The sequence below is a fragment of the Nannospalax galili genome, unplaced genomic scaffold, assembly GCF_000622305.1.
Source record: "Nannospalax galili isolate Female #2095 unplaced genomic scaffold, S.galili_v1.0 scaffold139, whole genome shotgun sequence".
Lineage (NCBI taxonomy): Eukaryota > Metazoa > Chordata > Mammalia > Rodentia > Spalacidae > Nannospalax > Nannospalax galili.
Genome location: NW_008345884.1, coordinates 6,788,635 through 6,806,821, shown reverse-complemented (window position 1 = coordinate 6,806,821; position 18,187 = coordinate 6,788,635). Strand labels below are relative to the sequence as shown.

Here is an 18,187-nt window from a genome sequence, read left to right as displayed (position 1 = left end):
AGATAAGGCTTGAGTAAAAAAAAAATATTCTCGGATGAACTTTGACTAGATATATATTTTGTTTCTTAAACTAGTTGACTAAACTATGACCATAGGCATTTTAAGATTATGTATATATTATTTTTGTGTCATCCTTTATATATCATAACAAACCTAAACAGACCATCATCACTTGTTTAGGCTTTCTTATTTTTTCTATTTTAGAACATATCTCCATTCCCATATCCTCTTAACATCTTTTACATTCTCGTTTTTTTTTTTTATAGTTATGAGACACAATAGCATTAACAAATAAATTTTCCATCTGTTGTGAGACTTCTTTTCCTGGGGATGCTAAGTAGTGCTTATTCCCTTTCAGGGCTCTGTTGTCAAGCCAATATTTGATTAAAGTTTTACTGGGGAACCAATGAATTTATTGAGCTTACTTACCAAGATAACAGGGGTTGCTGAGGTGTATGTATGACCTGAGGGTATGCACATTGGAAATCCTTTACCCAGCATAAGTCGTGCCTTCTCTTCCTAGCCTTCCCCAGATTGTATACGTTAGCCCTCCCCAAATCCAGGAGGCCATGTGTGATTAGGGTCAAATTACATTCAGTTGTCTGGGAAGAGTGGCTGGATAATGCAGTGAGGTCCAATGACTCTGCTTGGCCCTCGTTTAATGAATGATCACTACCGTCAACAAGCACAATTGTGATGTTTAGCAATTGGGCTCAGCTGAAGTCGTGATGATGGTAGTTATTTCATGCAGAAGGGACTGCTGTATAGCATCATCTTATTAAAATGACCTGGAATTTAAAAGGATTAGGTGTTAGGAGCCACATATGAGGGAGAACATATGTCGTTTGTTTTTCTGAGTCTGTGTTACTTCACTTAGTATAACAGTTTCTAGATCCATCCATTTACCTACAGATTTCATTATTTTGTCTTTCTTTACTGCTGAAGAGAACTCCATTGTGTAAATACACCACTTTGTTTTCTTTTTTTGGTCTTTTTGAGACAGGGTCTCCCTGTAGCCCCAGCTGTCCTGGAACTCATTATGTAGACCAGGCTGGCCTCAAACTCACAGAGATCCACCTGCCTCTGCCTTTCAAGTGCTGGGATTAAAGGCGCGCGCCACCACACCTGGCAATATACCACATTTTTGTTAACCACTCATCAGTTGAGGGGCACTTAGGTTGCTTCCATCTCTTAGCTCTTGTGAAAAGAGCAGCAACAAACATGGATGTACAAGTGTCTCTACAATAGGACGAGTCCTTTGGGTATAAGCCAAGGAGTGGTGTAACCGGGTCATATGGTAGGTTCATTTTTAATTTTTTTAAGAGTTCTTCACGTATTTCTTTTTAAAAATTTTAAGATTTATTTTAATTTTATGCATATGAATGTGTTGGCTGCATGTGTGTAAGTGCATTCATGTTGTGTAGTGCCCACTGAAGACAGAAGAGGGTGTCAGACTCTCTGGAACTGGAGTTACGAATGGTTGTTAGCTGCCTTGTGGATGCTGGGATTTGAACCCTGGTCTTCTGCAAGAGCAACTGCTGAGCCATCTCTCCAGCACCACCAAGAGCTATTTCTAGAAATACGGGTTTAGATTTTGCTTTTATTACAGTGAGCAGCCTGGAATATGAAGGAATAAAAAGAATCATAATTATGTTGGTATGAAGTTGAGAATAAATCTTCAGGTCTTGTGTAGAAATTTTGATTGCTGTTGTATCTTCTCTTTTCTTTTTTCTGAATGTGAATTCTAAAAATGGACTGAAAGTTATTAATCTTATTTATATTAGACCAAATGTGTTACTAAAAGCCAACAATTGTGAGAGTTTTTAAAATATTTTATTTATTATTTTTATTTTATGTGTATGTGTGTATTGTCTGCATGTAGGTAAGTGCACCCCTGTCGTGCACTGCCAGTGGAGGACAGAAGAGGCTGTCAGATGCCCTGGAACTGGAGTTACGGACAATTGTTAGCTGCCGTGTGGGTGCTGGGATTTGAACCTGGGTCTTCTGCAAGAACAGTCAGTGTTCTTAACTGCTGAGCCATCTCTCCAGCCCCGAGAGAATCCTTTGTGAGATAATTTTCCTTTCAACGCTGAAAAGTATCCCAAATTAAATAAATGATTTCTTTGTTTGGATTAATTCATAATTAATTTTTCCATCCCTAAAAGTTTATCATTCATTCTAAACTAATTGTTAGTCTGTACATTTTTGAAGAAAAAAAAATTACCTTAAAAAATAGAAATTCTGAGGGGCTAGACTGCTGCTTAGCATGTAAAAAGTCCTGGTTTCAACCCCTCAGTACTACAGAAAAGAAAATTTAAAAACTAAGAATTCTTACATGGTTTTGCCCTTTTATTTTTCCTGTATACATAAAATGTATGGTTTGTCTGATAGCGCAGGAGACCCAGAGGGATAAGCATATATATATATATATATATATATGTCTTTTTGAGACAGGGTCTCCCTGTAGCCCCAGCTGTCCTGGAACTCACTATGTAGACCAGGCTGGCCTTGATGTCACTGAGATCCACCTGTCTCTGCCTCCCAAGCGCTGGGATTAAAGGTGTGCACCACCATGCCCAGCTAAGCTAATAATTTTAAACTATTTGAGTTTGTGCATGAATAGCCTGTGTTTTTGTTTTTGTTTTTTTCTTGTTTTTTTTTGTTGTTGTTGTTTGTTTTAATGAAAAGGAAAAGAGAAACTGTTGAAGTTAGCATACCTATTTGTGAATGGAAAGAAAATAAGAATTTCTACTTTTCCTGGACTCTGTCATCCAGACTCCAGAGACTGCAGGATGCTAGTTTTCCAGAGAAAGTGAAAGGTAGCCACAGTTATGATTATATTGAAGAAAGGGGGCCTTCTAACTCAACACCTCTCAACCATGAAGCTACTTTTTAGGAAAAGAGGCTGCCATATCCATTGTATCATTTGACCAGTCTTTCCCTTGAAGGTCCCTGTAACTACAAACTGTTACTGCAGCCACATGTAGAAATTGTTCATTATAGCAGAAGTTCTCCATGCTAACTGAGCATTCTCCACTGAAGTCCTATATGGATTGTTGGGATCTACCAAGTGGATGTCTGGAAAGGCCAAAATATCTTCATCCTGCCTGTTGTTCTATGTACCTGAATTTTCTTGTTTTAGCTAATCTGTTTTAGTTTTCTGTACCCACATTAATCATAGTGACCCAAGAGTCTTATAATCGGTAATATAGCTTTCCCCAATGAGGCACGTGTACATGGCAGAAATAGTTCATTTGCTTTAAGCGGTATGATCAGTGGGAGAAAGAAGGCACTGGGCATGATAACAAGCAGGCTTCTAATGCTACTGCGTCAAGGTTTGCCTTTGGCTTCCTGTACCAAAGTATTCATTATTATCATGCTGAGTTCAGCTTCTATGGTAGATTATGATAAGCCTTCAGGATTAGGAAGGAGCAGATGAAGAGGCAGAGTAACTCATTCTGTTTCACCTTATAAAGGTTCTATGTTCATACTGTAGGCCTGATGTCTTTGCTTCTCCCCTTTACTTGCCTCCCCCCAAATCTTGTGAGCCCCTTTGAAGCACTTGTGTTCGCTGAATGTATGTTGAGCTCAGAGCTGCTGGGACTGTACAAGTGGACTTAGGAGAAGTACAAAGAAGACCCCATTGGTCTGCAGATACTTAGTTACATGTATTTTATAGCTCCAACTCTGTCAGAGTTCCTTGATTCAGAATGTAATATTCAGACAGCACATACTGATGATCATTGTGGTTTGCTTAGTGTACTTCTCATTGCTGCAGATGCAGAGATGATTGAGCATAGAGCCAGACACTATGGCGGGGGTGGTTGGAGGTCAACAATACAGCATGGAGGGAAGCACAAGAACATCAAAGAGTGCTACCAGACTGGGTCCAGGTGGTGCTGGGACACTGGGGTGGACACCATGTAGGGATGTTGGAGAAGGTTGTTCTGAAGACTAGGAAGGACATGGCCATTTGGATCTGAGGTGATGGGGTGAGACAGTGCGTGCTCCTGGTAGCTGGTGACACAAACAAAACCTTAAAGGCTTAGTTATTTGGGGAGCAACCAATTCCTAAAACATTCTGTTGTAGGGGAAATAAGCTGGTTATCTGCAATTAGGTTCATGGTGATACTCTGAAACTTACTGTCATGATAGCAAGGGGCATTATTGCCATTTAACCAGGGTTGTTCATTACTTCAGACTGTAGTCCCAGGATTTGATTTAGAAATCTAAAGAATTAAGACGAGGTTACAAGGAAGAAGTAATAGAAAGTCCTGAGGCCTGTCACTGAACAACAAAATTGTGAAGTGCCCCAAATCTTGAACATGTGCCCTCTTAAGTATTGAAGGGGAGAAATATGCTGGGGAAACAGATGAAGCAACAAATTTAGGAATTATCAAGGTTATGATGAAGTTCACAAGTGAACTTGTGGTATAGTGAAATCCAGAGCCCCGAATACTAGTCAAGGCATTATGTATTTGAGTTGGGGTCTTGCTGCATCGCCCAGGTTAGTACTGAATTCCTTGCTCCTGCAGTCCTCTTGCCACAGCCTCCCAAGGCTTGGGTCTGGGGCCATGTACCACTCATCTGGTTTAAGTGTTTGAACATTTGAACATTATATCCATGTCTCTGCATTTTCAGGCCTGTCCTCTTGGAGAAGATGAGGAAACAATAGTGATAAGGATGAGCAGTGAGATGCTGGGTGTTTTTTTAAACATCAGTTTGTGCCTTCCTAGTTCATGACACTTTCAGAACGTTTCTTTTGATTCCCATGATTAGGAAAGGGGAACGAGGCAATTGAGGACTACAACACAAGGAATTTAAGGGACCTGTTTTTTGGTCTTTTCCTCTAATGTTTTTGATGTTCAGCCCAACGTGGTGAGTATAGAGTGCTAAAGTGGGAGTTGTGTGTGTGTGTGTGTGTGTGTGTGTGTGTGTGTGTGTGTTTCTGCCACACTATACTGCCTGCCTTTGTTAGGATTTATTTTTAAACATTCAAAACTTAGCAATTGTTCCTGCTTTGTGAATCACTAATGCATGCAGCTGCCATGCCACACCGTGATGTTCAGCCCAACGTGGTGAGTATAGAGTGCTAAAGTGGGAGTTAGTCGTATTTTGGCTTCAGCACTAATTATTGCTGCATATTGAAATTGTGACACTTTGTAATCTTTCTGCATCACATTTCCTCTCTTTCCCTGATCTCTGCTATGTCTTAGAACTAAATGTGAATGGAACTGTCTAGCTACATTGTTCTAACTGCAAAAATACACCAGGTCCCAGTTTCTTAAGTTAGCCATACAGTTTACCTCCAAACATGTACTGTGGTCTCAGGAATTGTGTTTACCCATTTTCTGATTATTTCTGTCAGACTTAAAAACTCATAAAAATTTCTTAATTAGTTATATGAATCTTAAGTATAGGTTGATTAACATGTATTGAGTATTTCTAAGTATCAGGTAGTTGCATTTCATTGAAATCTAATAGTAACCTTGTGAGATGAGATGGGTGAAGAAGAATGGACACGTGGGTCTCCCACAGGTAATGTGAGCAGGGCCAGGTTTTGCACACAAGCCCTTTGATAAATATAAATAGCCCATACCTTTTACATCTGTGCTGTATTATTTATGCAGAAACCCATTTATAAAAGGTCTGTGTTGATACAACACTGTTCCTGTTGTCAGTTATAATTCATATTTCTAAAATGGAGCTTGTTTATTAAAATCCAAGTGGCTGCCTTCATACCAGATATGTAGCTCTTTCTCTAATAATGAGAACAAAGTGAGAGCTCCCTGCAGGAAGTGCTCTTCAGAGGCCTACAGATTGTTCACTGTGTTTGAAGTCAGGCTTGGAATTCATTGTGACATGCCTTATTTGAGTTACATTAAATGTAAGAAGACCTGACAACTGTAGAAGTTTAATGTTCATCGTTAATTTCAGCTGTTTAATTTAGCGTCTGTGACATGCAGAATTTGAAATCTCATAAGGAAAGAGATAAGTAGAAGAGAAGTGAAAATGAGGTTCTCTTTACATCCGTACATTTTTACATTTTCTAATACAGCAAGATCTAGAAACAAAGAACTTGTTTTTGAAGGCAAGCTGTTTAGCTATTTTATATGCAGGTAACACTAATTTTGACTAAATTAAGGCAATAGAAAATTTCTTTTAAAGACATCTATCCAAATTCAAGACCCTTTCCATTCCCATTCATTCATTCATTATTCATTCATCTATCCATTAAAAAACTTCTGAATATGTTTTATGCTTTGCACTAACTTATGTGTACTGAAGCCTTTTAGTATTGGTGTATTGCAGACTTGTCAAGTTATCATAAGGAGTGAGATCATAATTAAGCCCAGTTATCTGAACTGCTTTGCCTCTGAACATGTAATTGGTCTCACACCAACAGGCACAACATGAAGATGACTGAGGATGATGGTGGCATCCGTCATATGTGGTGTGTTTAGATCCAAAAGAAAGCAGTCAAAGCATTTTGATGCTTTTAAGAGAAGATCCAGAATGTACTAGGCCAGCCTTCAACCACAAGAGAATTATTAATTTATGATCCTAATGCTTACTAGTTACAAAGGAGTATAACAATAATCAGAAGAGATCCAAGGCTGGCCAATATGCAATACTTTACAAACGTGCCTGGGAGGCCACTTCTAAAAGCCTAGTCTCTGCTCATAATCCTTCATCTGTTTTACAAGAAACTGGCTGAAAGAGACTCTGAAAAGAAATATTCATTTAGGCCATGTCACACATATTAAAATGAGCAAAGCTAGACATCAAACAAACGCTGGGGAGTAAAATAGCTACATGAGAAAGTGACATAGTCAGTTACCTGGCCCAGCAGTGGTCTGTTTTGCGTGGTCATTAGGTCAGAATGAAGTCAATTCTAACGGTGCAATTAATAACACATCGTGACATGCCATATTTGGAGTACAGAAAATGATGACAGGCATATTGGGGATGTGAGTGCAGCTTGTAAGAGAATTAAATCTAACACAACAAGAAATCAATAGGAAGTGTCTGAAATTAATAGGCAAGAAAAAATAGCGTGCTAAATATATTTTCCTTTTTAATTGAATTTTTGTGAATTTCATACTATATTTGGATCATATTTAGATCCCCTCCCCTATTGCTCCCCACTCCTTAGTGTCCACTACCCAATTTTATGTACACTTATTTATTTTTGATATTTTAGAAGAAGCATTTCATTACTGCTTTAATATACTCAATAACAGTTTCTAGAGTAAAGATACAGCTCTTTCAAAAGTGGCTATAAAATTTTAAGGTTCGCTGTTGAATTAATACAGTTATAGAGTATTGAACTCAGTATAAGCCCTATAAGACATAAAATTGGATGAGTTTTTAACCTTTAAAAAAGATCTCCATTTCATTTTAAAATATACTGTTTCTTATGGAAAGACTCATTGTTTTTGCTAATAACACTGAGATGTTGGTGCATGTGTCTCTAATCTGTATGTATCTGATTATTACTAGTCATAATCTGTTGCACTTGGATCCTTGGCACCTGTGTATGTCTATAAAGTCATTGGGTAGATTTCAGTGTACACTATTTTACATATATACATACCTATAGAGTTTAATTTGTGTCCCCAAATGTCCTCCATTTGAATCCATCCATTGGAGCCTGATTAACCTACCAAGTCATATCCTTAAAAGAGACTGACTTTCCTCTTCCCAGCGGCCATCAGTTCCCAATAGTTCTCAGGTAGGATTGGGATTCTTACCCACTTCTTTGTGCCTATGCTGGAAGTTTGTCTGGCTGAGATTACATGGTACTTGTGCATATTGTCACCATTTCTGTGAGTTCATATGAGCAACTGACCAGTTGTTTGGAAAACTCTGTTTCCTTATAGACATCTATCACCTCTGACCTTATGATCCTTCTGTCCCCTCATCCACAATGATCCTGTGTCTTGAAAGGCACAAGTTTGATATAGGTGTCCAATTCAAGGTCACTGCAGTCTTTTATTCTCTGCATGCTATCCAGTTGTGGGTTTCTGTGTTTATCACCGTCTTCTATGTAAGGAAACATCTCTGGTGAGAGTTGAGGGATGGATTAATCTATAACAATGTCATTAAGAGTTGGTTTAATACTATATCTGTTTAACAGAATAGTAGAATTGAGCTTTCTCCCCTATGGCCTGTGACCCATCTAGCCACATGTTCCTAGGCCTGATATCAAGTGAGATGTGATCTCCATCTTATGACATAGACCTTAAATCCAATTAGAAAGTGATTGGTCACTCCCATATTGTTCCTGCCACTATTACACCAGAGGTCATATCTTGCCAGACCAGTTGTTGAAGCACCTGAGATTCACAGCTAGGTAAGAATAATGCATTTTTTTTCCCTCTCGCATGTATAGAGTCTTCCAGCATTATGAAAGCTAGCCAGTAGAGATGAAGCTTTGAAGTCAGTACCAGTACAATCTTGATTATTATTTCCTCCTCCTCCTCCTCCTCCTCCTCCTCCTCCTCCTCCTCCTCCCCCCCCCACCATATATGCAGTGTCTTCAGCAATAGGTTACTATCAAGTTCTCGTGGGTAACCTAGAGCAGGGATATGGTCAGTATTGTTTGAGGGTCTATGAGACCTCTGGTCAGCAGCTTCAAAGAGGGAGTCCATCCCTGGCATTCAGCTAGTTATTAACTTGCTGGTGTCCAGTAGGGGCAATATCCCCCTGATGTAGCGTAACTCCTTTAAACATTTTAGTATGTGTGTGTGCATACACATACTTTAAGAAGCTTCTATATGGTAGATGTCCATAGTTTTTTTCCTGAAGGTCTTTAGTGTTAGTTATTCTTCCCCATACTCTGTCCTCTGTCCTGCCCTCTCACTCCCCACCTTAGTTCTTCCCTGTTACTCCCCTTTCCCCCTTTATATCATTGTAGTCCATCTCCCATCCCATGAAGCCACCCCGGCCCTTGCCATTTGTTTCCTGACCTCTCTGCATTTTCCGATTGACATGTATCTAAGTATTCAAAGCTAGCATTCAGCTATGAGATTTGCCTTTCTGGTCTGCTCTACCTCACTCACGATGTGTTGTTTTCAGTTATTCAGCTTTCAAAAAAAAAAAAAAAACCCAAATTATGACATTCACAGATGTAAATATATTTTAAATGTGGAAATGCTGTTTTCTGTGCAACTGCTACTTTTTTCAAGAAAGAAAATTAAATGTGTATTAAAAGGGGGAGCGAGCTTACATGTTTGTCTTCCACAAATCCTTCCTTTCCTTGGCAAATAACTTTGGAGCTTTTATGAGGACCATTCCCTGGAAGAGAAAAATAAAGAGGATGTTAGAATTGAAGCTTGAGAATTCACATTTGTGGCACAGGGTTTCCCAAATCACTTACATCTTTGGTTATTTGTAGGCATCCTTTCTGTTATTTCAAGGGTAGAGCCTACCTCTAAAATGAGAAGAGCTGGACTGTGCAAAGGTTTGGAAACAGCCTGTAGTTAGAAGTCTGTTCTCTGATAGTTCTGTTTTCCTGAGTTACACCAGTGCTAAATGAGAATTGCTCCCTAACTGTTTGTGCTTTTTTATCTTTCTTTAAAACAGGGAAATGCGCATAAAATCATGGAGAAGTGTACGTTACCACTGACAGGAAAGCAGTGTGTCAACCGCATTATTACAGAAAAGGTAAAAGGCTTCCCTTTATTTATATCCTCTGATATCTACTACTGCCTTTTTTCTAGTTTATTTAGGAACATAGTCTATGTATTTTATTACCTTCTGAAATTATATTACATCAATACCATAAGATTAATTTAGCCTATGGGTAGATTGAATGGGAAAATTAATTAACTTAACATTTCAGAATGTATAATTTTTTCATGTACAGCTCCCTGGAAATATACACACAAAATTGAGCTACTGTCCTTGCTAACTTTGACAGCATGCTATAATCAGAGAAGGGTTTTGTTGATCCTTAAATTTGGCTATTAAGATGTCAAGATGGATGATAAATGTAAAGTTCAGAGTACATATCCTTCCTTATTTTCTTCCTTGCCTGCCCAAATCCCAAGAATAAAGCGTTGGATTTTCATGTTAGGAAGTTCACTCAAAGTTGAGTTTGAAAGACCCCACAATGAGCAAGACAAGTATTCTGTTTCTTGCTGCTTTCTGAACTTTATGAAGTGGGACTTCAGAATACTAGTCATTGCTGTGCCTCTATGTTTTTCTTCATTAATGGAAAACGTTGACCAGTTATACTGTTGAAAACACATGCTCACATCAGAGAAGTATTTGGGGCAGCTATGTTGAGCCGGATTTCTATCCCAGATTTGAACTTAATATGTGGGAATGTCATGATTCTCATGAGTCGTCTGGGAAGGAGATTTTTCTTGGTTTAGTACTTGGTGAAACCACAGAACCGTGTTGTTGGTTTTTTCTCTTCGTAACTCTCAGCAATGCTTTTTTTCTCTGCCCAGAGCCGTGGTAGTAGTATCTTGCACTGTGTGGCTCACTAACCTTCCCTACATGATGGGAAGAAACACCTAAAGCAGGCCTTTAATGAAGGTTAAGTCTGTGTTACTCCCCAGAAGCTGGATTTTTAAGGAAGGGTCTATTCAGGGGTGTATTTCTGGGACTGTTTGTCAAATTCCATAAATGTGCCATGTAGAGAAGGGCAAGTGCATAAAAGTCATTGTCAGTTTCTTGAATCTCCCCCAAATTATAGACAGGGTTTGTTGAGAAGATCTGTTGCTTTGATATTGACAGAGCAGTCTTTTTAAATTTTTTTAAAATTTACTTTTATGTGTATGAGTATATTGCTTGTATGTATGTAAATACACTCTTGCTGTACAGTGCCTGCAGAGGACAGATTCCCTGGAACTGGAGTTATGAACAGTTGTTAGCTGCCATGTGGATACTGGGATTTCAACCTGGGTCTTCTGCAAGAGTAGCCATTGCTCTTACCACTGAGCTGTCTTTCCACCCCCAGAGCAGTCTTTGACCCCCCAATTCCTTTAATAAAATGGTAGCTCTAATCAGGATGATTCTAGCACTAGTCTTTCCTCAATCTGATCTTCCAGTTCTCCCATGTAAGCCCTCTCCTTGCTGCCTCTGCCCATGTTTACCCTGCCCTCGTCTCCCCCAGTTCTGACTACAGAACCTCCTGCTGCACATTCTGCTCCTCTGAATCCCACCGGTCCTTGAATCCTCATTGTAGTTTCCACCTGCCTCACAAAGAGGCTTTGAACCTTCTCAGCACACAAGATGTCATCCTCAGAGTGGTGGAACCGCCCCCCCTCATTTACTCTAGTTTGTGCCATCTGATACCTGCATTTTCCTATGACATAACTTACATGAGTACTTGAGCTTAATGACCTGAATAAAGTTCCTTTTATTATTAATCATTAATCGTTCCCATTCTTATATATTACCCATTCATTCATTTAGTCATCTTTTTTTTTTTTTTTTTTCGAGGACCTTCTCTGAACCAGACTGTTTCCAAATGTGGGTTACAAGAAGGAGGAGGGCATAGTCTCTCTCATTAAGGGACACATTTAATAGAATTAGACAGCAGGCATCCAGCATCTTTGGCAGTTAGAGTAACAAACTTCATAGCAGGTGCAGGGGGGATGCACAGCAGATGCTGAGTTACTGCAGGAGAGCAGCCTGGCAGCCTGGGCATCAGCACCAAGGTGGCACCACACACTGCATTGCATCATTCATACCTTTTCTCATCAGGTCTTTCAGACTTAACTTCCCCTCATCTTAGCCATATTAAAATGCTGTGAGCTATGTTGCATTCTCTCCTGGATCATGTTCTTTGGGGAGTTCACAGATTCCTTTTCTCCCTGGACCATTCTTCCTATCCCATCCATCGAACTGATTCCTGCTCATCTTTTGTCTCAGCCATATATTTCTTTCTTTTTCTCTGTCAAGTGTTTCCTATATTCAAGTCTTGCAAGTGCTTCCCTGAATCATTGTACTTAGTCTAACTTAGCACCCACAGTTGTATTTGAAATAACCGCTAATTCTCTGCCTATTTCCCTCACCACTGTTCCTGCAACACTTAGCAGGGTACCCAGCCCATGCTCAGTAACCTCATTAAACAAATGTACCATACTTATGTTACTGAGAAATCTGATAGCTTGAATTGTAAGTCTTGAAAGACAAATGGGAATTTTATAATTTAAAAGGAAATCAAAGACAACCTTGCAGGCAAAAGGAGGAAATAGGCACATCTCAGAGGGGTGAGGAAAGCCTGGCTTGTTCAAGGACCTGCAAGTGGGACCACTCAGATCAAGGGCGCACCCACATTCTGAAGCGAAAGCAGGAAACACAGTGAGGAGCAGATAACAGAGTCATGTATAATGCCCTTCTAAAATGTGTTTCTTATCAGGAAGGGAATGGGAAGCCTTCAGGAATTTTTTTTTTTATTGCTTAGGAAAAAAAATTTGCATTAGTAATAAAGAAGAGAGACAATTTCAGTTGGAAGGACCCATCAATGATGTAGGCAAGAAATCCAAAGATCCTAAATCAAAAAACAGAAAGAGATTTTAAAGAAATTTCTAAAATGGTTTCAACCTAATTTGATGAGCAGGGTACAGTTGGTAGGACAGAGGTGATTCCTGCATTTTCTGGTGAGATGGAGTGCTTGACCTGTTGTGTCCTAACCCAAACCCCAGATTGCAAGAGGAGGAACATGGGAGGCAGAAGAGAAGAGGTTTTGTTTGAGCACTCTCAATTTTATATTCCTGAAATTTTAGAGGGAAAAATGGGAGATTTGGATCTAGAGCACAAAAGAGAAGTCAGTACTGGAATGAACCATTAGCATATGCAGCAATCAGAGCATGAACTGTAAGTGACATTGTGTAGGAAAGAAGAGAGCAGTCAAGGCAGCCAATCTGAAACTTTGGTATCTGAGGGAAGTTACATGTTTACTTCTTGATTCATGCAGAGCAGGTGCCCAATAGATACTTGGTGACTTGAGTGAATGGGAATGCAGTGCCACTAAGGACAGCGCCCTGCCAGTGCTAGTTAAGGAAATGAGTGTTCCATGAGCAGCTCCAAGGAAAATGCCATTGTTGTCCTTTGGAGGAGATTATAATCAGGCTATAAAAGATACCTTCCCCACCAGTACCCGGCTATAATTGACTGTCCTCTCCATAATGTATCATTTATGATGGTAATAAAGTATTCAACTTACCTGTAAAACAAAATAGTTTCAGTATTACTTTTATAATCAGTGAATAATTTAGTGTTTAAGCATTAGTCTCTTTTAATTAAATTTTTGTTTGTCCCTTAGAATACTAACTAGAAATATTAAATATTTCAAAAGTAAGTTTCCATCTTTTTTAAAAATTATAGATGGTTGGCTTTCTATTATATGACCTTGGAGTTCTTAGTGTTTGATAAAGATATTAATAATTTTTTTTAAAGCAGTGAGTCAATTTGTCATAGACTTTATCTTTCTGATTCCTGAAGCCTTGTATTCGTGATACGACAGCTATCACTTCCCTAAATCACTTCAGTCCCTGTCTAGTAACATAATCCAGACATTCTTTTTTGTGTTGTTTTCCCCATTTTTATAAATTTATAGTTATTCATAATGCATGAAAAAGCAAATCAGTTTGAATGGTGCTCTAGACACACTTTCTGCAAACAAAAAATATCCATTAAAAATTGTCATTGCAGAATAAAGCCAGCTAATGGAATATATAGACATTTCCAAATTATCACTTTTTTCCCCATGAAACACAGATTTCTACTGAAAGCAAAAAAAAAAAAAAAAAGTTTTGTTTAGGGAAACATAAAATGTGCAAACAAGAGGAGAATTTGCTCAAGTATTTCTTTGTAAATTTAAATAATCTTTTCAGTATTTTTAACCAGGCTATCAACCACACAAGGGAGGTAAGCACTCCTGATCCCAGGACATTAATTCTCAGAGAAAAACATAAACCGACTAGAGACATTAATGATCTCAGTGCTTTGAATTGAGTTCCCAAGTGACGAGTTACTCTGCTAAGGAGTGAGAACACACCTAAACCAGCCCAGATATTGTTCAGGGAAGGCATTATCTTCCTATATTTATCCTGTACCACAAGCTCAGGAGTTGTACAACCACAGGCTCACCAAGGTTGCATAGCTGTTGTGCAGCAGAGCTGTGCTACAGTTCAGCTCAAAGCCAGTGCTCTTTCACTTCCTGTTGCTTTCTGGCCAGGAGTGTGCCTAAACATGACAATGTGAGGTTTGACTTCAAAGGTAGTCAAAATTAAAGATTGAAGGCTATAAATAATAGTTACATTTAAGCTAAATCCAGCCTGGGAAGCATAACCTTTAAGTCTGAGAAAGGGGAAACTCCCCATGAGAGCTGACAGCGGCGTTGTTAGTGCATGGAGGAGGAGGACCGTAGTACAAGGTTGACAGCCCAGAGGAGCATTCGGGCCTTACAGTTAGAGCTTCCTATGAGCAGACGATCTTCCCTCAGACAAGTGAGCCATACTCCAGAACCAAGCAGAGTCCTAGCAGCCATCTGAGAAGACTTTTGAAGAATTCTGAAGCAGAAGGCTATATTGAATGCTTTTGTAGATCCCTTCTGCTATGGTCAAGTCATACTTTGTGGTGCTGCCATCACTGGGGACTGTGGGCCATTGTTGGAGCAAAATGTTCAAGGTGAGGTTGTCACTCATGTCTGCCTTGAATGCCAGCATTTCATTTGATTTGCTCACCATAGGGAGATTCTCATTCCCTCCTTTTGGGACCCAAGTGTTTTTGTGGAATTTTAAAGGGAGAACTTTAGCAGTGGACAGCTTAACAGCTATCTGGATGTGTTGACCGGGCTTTCAGGACCAAGGCAGCTATTATTTCATAATTACTTTTGGGTATGTCACAGTATCATTTTTGTTTCCTGAAATTATTACCCAACAGCTTTGTTCTCTTCATCCCTATCCTTTCTCTTTCCAAATACCTGCCACCTCCCTTCTTGTTTGTTCGTTGAGTCCATTCTTTCTTCAGGTCACTAGTCACCTCTCGGACATTTTACCCAGTGTGTTAGACCTAACAAATGAAGAAAGTTTTTTAATTGGGTTGAAGTACTAAGATGTCACCTGTAGTTGACACTCTTTTCTGCATCCACAAAGTTCAACAACTAATTGGCAGTTAGAGTTGGCATTTATTTATAATTTCTGGTTTTTAGTCTTTGGTCCTGGATCTTGTCTCTCTTTTAAGAATGTGAGAGTTTATCTCTTTTGTATTTATTGCAGTTGGTTTTTTTTTTTTTTTTTTTTTTTTTTTTGTGGGAACGATTGTTATCATTTTCCTGACTTTGTACAGGCTGTATTTGACGTGGACAAGAAGAAAGGGCTGACTCTGATTGAGCTCTGGGAAGGCCTGACAGTGGATGACATTCAGAAGAGCACTGGCTGTGACTTTGTGGTAAGTATTTCTGTGAGCAGAACCAGCCTCTTTTACTGTTCCACAGTTTGGGTAGTTGGCTGATAAGAGAAGAGCTATTCTTTTGTGAGCATTTGAGGAGCTGACCTGAACAGGAGCAGAAGGAAAGGGTGCCTCCTTGTGGAGCAGGTAGAAGTGGAAGCTGTCAGCTGACTCTAGGCCAGGGCTGGGCTCAGAGTGAGACAGGAGCAGGAGGAACTAGCAGCAACTACAGGACATGGAAGGACAGGCTCCAGCTCTGATCTGCTTTCTGTGAAATCCCTGACAGTCGGGCCTCTGCCCTTTGTCGGGTGGGTTAACCTTGATGTGAGCCACACATAGAAAAATGGTACTTCCTTACTCTTAAACTCATCTATGACTTATCACATTCTCTTTGATTTACTTCTGTGTTTTTATTCCATCCATTAGCAATATTAGAATGTAGCAATTGCAAAATAGTTGCGTCCTACTTGGAGATAAATGATAGTATATAAAAAACAGATTTGTAAGTCAGATAAATATATGGGGAGGATTTCCACTTAAATTTATCTATTTTAAATTTACATTTATTTAGTTACATTTTTTAAAATTCACATTTGTTTACTTATTATGTATGTATGTGTGGGGGGGCTTACATGTCCACGTATGGCGGTCAGAGGAGAACTTGCAGAAGTCGTTTCTCTCCTTCTACCATGTGGATCCCAGGGCTTGAGCTCAGGTCATCAGGCTTTGCATTAAATACCTGTACCCTCTGAACCATCTTGCTGGCCCCACAATTTCCATTTATAGAGCCCTCAAGTTCCTTTTTAAACTAAGGAATGATGCTGGAATATGAAAAAATTACTCTTTATAAGTGCTTGTTCTAGATCACCAGTCACCTTCCTGTTGGGGATTGACAGGTGGACTCAGTTAATTTAAAGTTAATTGAAGATAAAAGTGATATATGCCCCTGAAACAATGACGGGAAGAGAGTGGATTAAAATAAAGCAATGAAAAGAAAATATGTTAATGTTGCAGCTGAGAAACTAACAGAAATTATTTGAGAAAGTCTCACATAGATTTCATATATAACTTCCTTGCACTACATGCTTGCTTTGTACCTATCAGTGCATAACAAAGTTCTTTGAAACAGCTTTATTGTAGAATTCATTATGTACATAATAACTGCTCTTAGTAGTGTACCAAGATCTTTGTTTATTAACCTTTACTGAATTTCCCTTTGGGAAAAAAAGCAGTCTCTCAGTAATACCTTGCTTGAAAAATGCATTTTTAATTAGTTTCCAGTAACCCCAACTGTGGGGGTGGTTGGAAGAAAAAGGGATGATTTATACTTGAACTACTTAGGGTTTCTTATCCCAGGGAAATAGCAAACAGTTCATGACAAGCTGTTCTTTTACTCCCTTCTGTGTGGAACGGTCAGCTTCTGTCAGGCAACATTTTTTGAGACCGTAGAATTGGCAGTTTTCTTCTACAAAAGAGAACATACAACATAAAACACTTATTACTTGTTTTTGAAAAATTCATGCAAATATATCAGGATTTTTTTACTGTTTTGTTTTATATCTGGAGACAGACAGAGACAGAGAAAGGAAGACAGAGAGAGAGCAAACATGAACTCTGCTAGTTTCCATATCTCCAAATATTGGAAATATCTCTGTGGCCCTTATATTCGAGTATGACTTCCTCTTAAACTAATATAAAAATTGATACATTTTAGGGGCATCTTTTGATGTTTTAATATGCGTATGCACTGTATAATGTTCAAGTCAGGGTAAACATGTCTGTGTACTCAAACATTTCTTATTTCTTTATGATAGACACAACTTAAATTTCTTTCCTCCGGCTTTAGAAGCACACAGCACCTTGCTGCTGTGGGAGGCAGTCACTGTTGGGCGGTGCACACCACACATTGCTCCTGGCAGTAACTCAGTGCCCATTGGTTCACCTGCCTCAAAGAGGCTTCAGAAGCCTCTCTTGCTTCTTTCTCTTCCCAACCTCGGGCACCACCATTCTAGTCTCAATTTCTATGACTTAAAGTTTTTTCCATTGTACATATGAGATCATCCAGTACTCATTTGAGATGCCTTGCTTATTTCACTCAACACAGTTTCATATGTGTTCACTTGTTGCCACACAGTTCAAAGTTTCCTTCTTATTTTTTATCACATAGTAGTATTCCATTGTACATACATACCACATTTTCTTTATTCAGTGCTTGGTGGATACTTAGTTTCTCCTTCTTGGCTATCATGAAGAGTGCTACAGTGGATGTGGACCACAGTTATGTCTGTTATAATGATTTCATCTCCATGGTGTAAATGGGGTTGCAGGATCATACGGTAATTTTACTTTTAATTTTTGAGGAAATATTATACTGATGTCCACAAAAGCTTTACTAATTTATATTCTTATCAAGTGTCACTTTTATATATCCTTGCCAGCGCTTGTTATTTTGTGACTTTATGCTTAATCTTAGCAAAAACACCAAGGAGCAGAATCTTTTGTCTTTCCAATAATAGCTAATCTAACTGGTGTAGGGAACATCTCATCACGTTTTTGATTTACAGTTATTAATGATTAATGATGGTAAGAATTTTCATATAATGTATTGGCTGTTTGTATATCTTCCCTTCATATCTATTTAAATTTGTTGCCTACTTTTAATTGGATTATTTTGCTGTTGACTTGTTTAAATTCCATATATATTCTGGATATTAACTTCTTGTCATATGTAGTTAATATGTTAATCCTGTGTAAGAACATATTGCAGATATTT

General features: G+C 38.8%; 1 protein-coding gene across 1 annotated transcript in view; it reads left to right on the top strand.

Moving 5' to 3' along the window:
- Oxct1 (3-oxoacid CoA-transferase 1) overlaps positions 1 to 18,187 on the top strand; it is a 170,414-nt gene that overhangs the window by 147,931 nt on the left and 4,296 nt on the right. The window contains exons 15-16 of the mRNA XM_008842101.3: positions 9,589 to 9,669; positions 15,313 to 15,414. Of these exons, the coding sequence (XP_008840323.1) occupies positions 9,589 to 9,669; positions 15,313 to 15,414 (183 nt within the window). The remainder of the gene's footprint in view (positions 1 to 9,588; positions 9,670 to 15,312; positions 15,415 to 18,187) is intronic.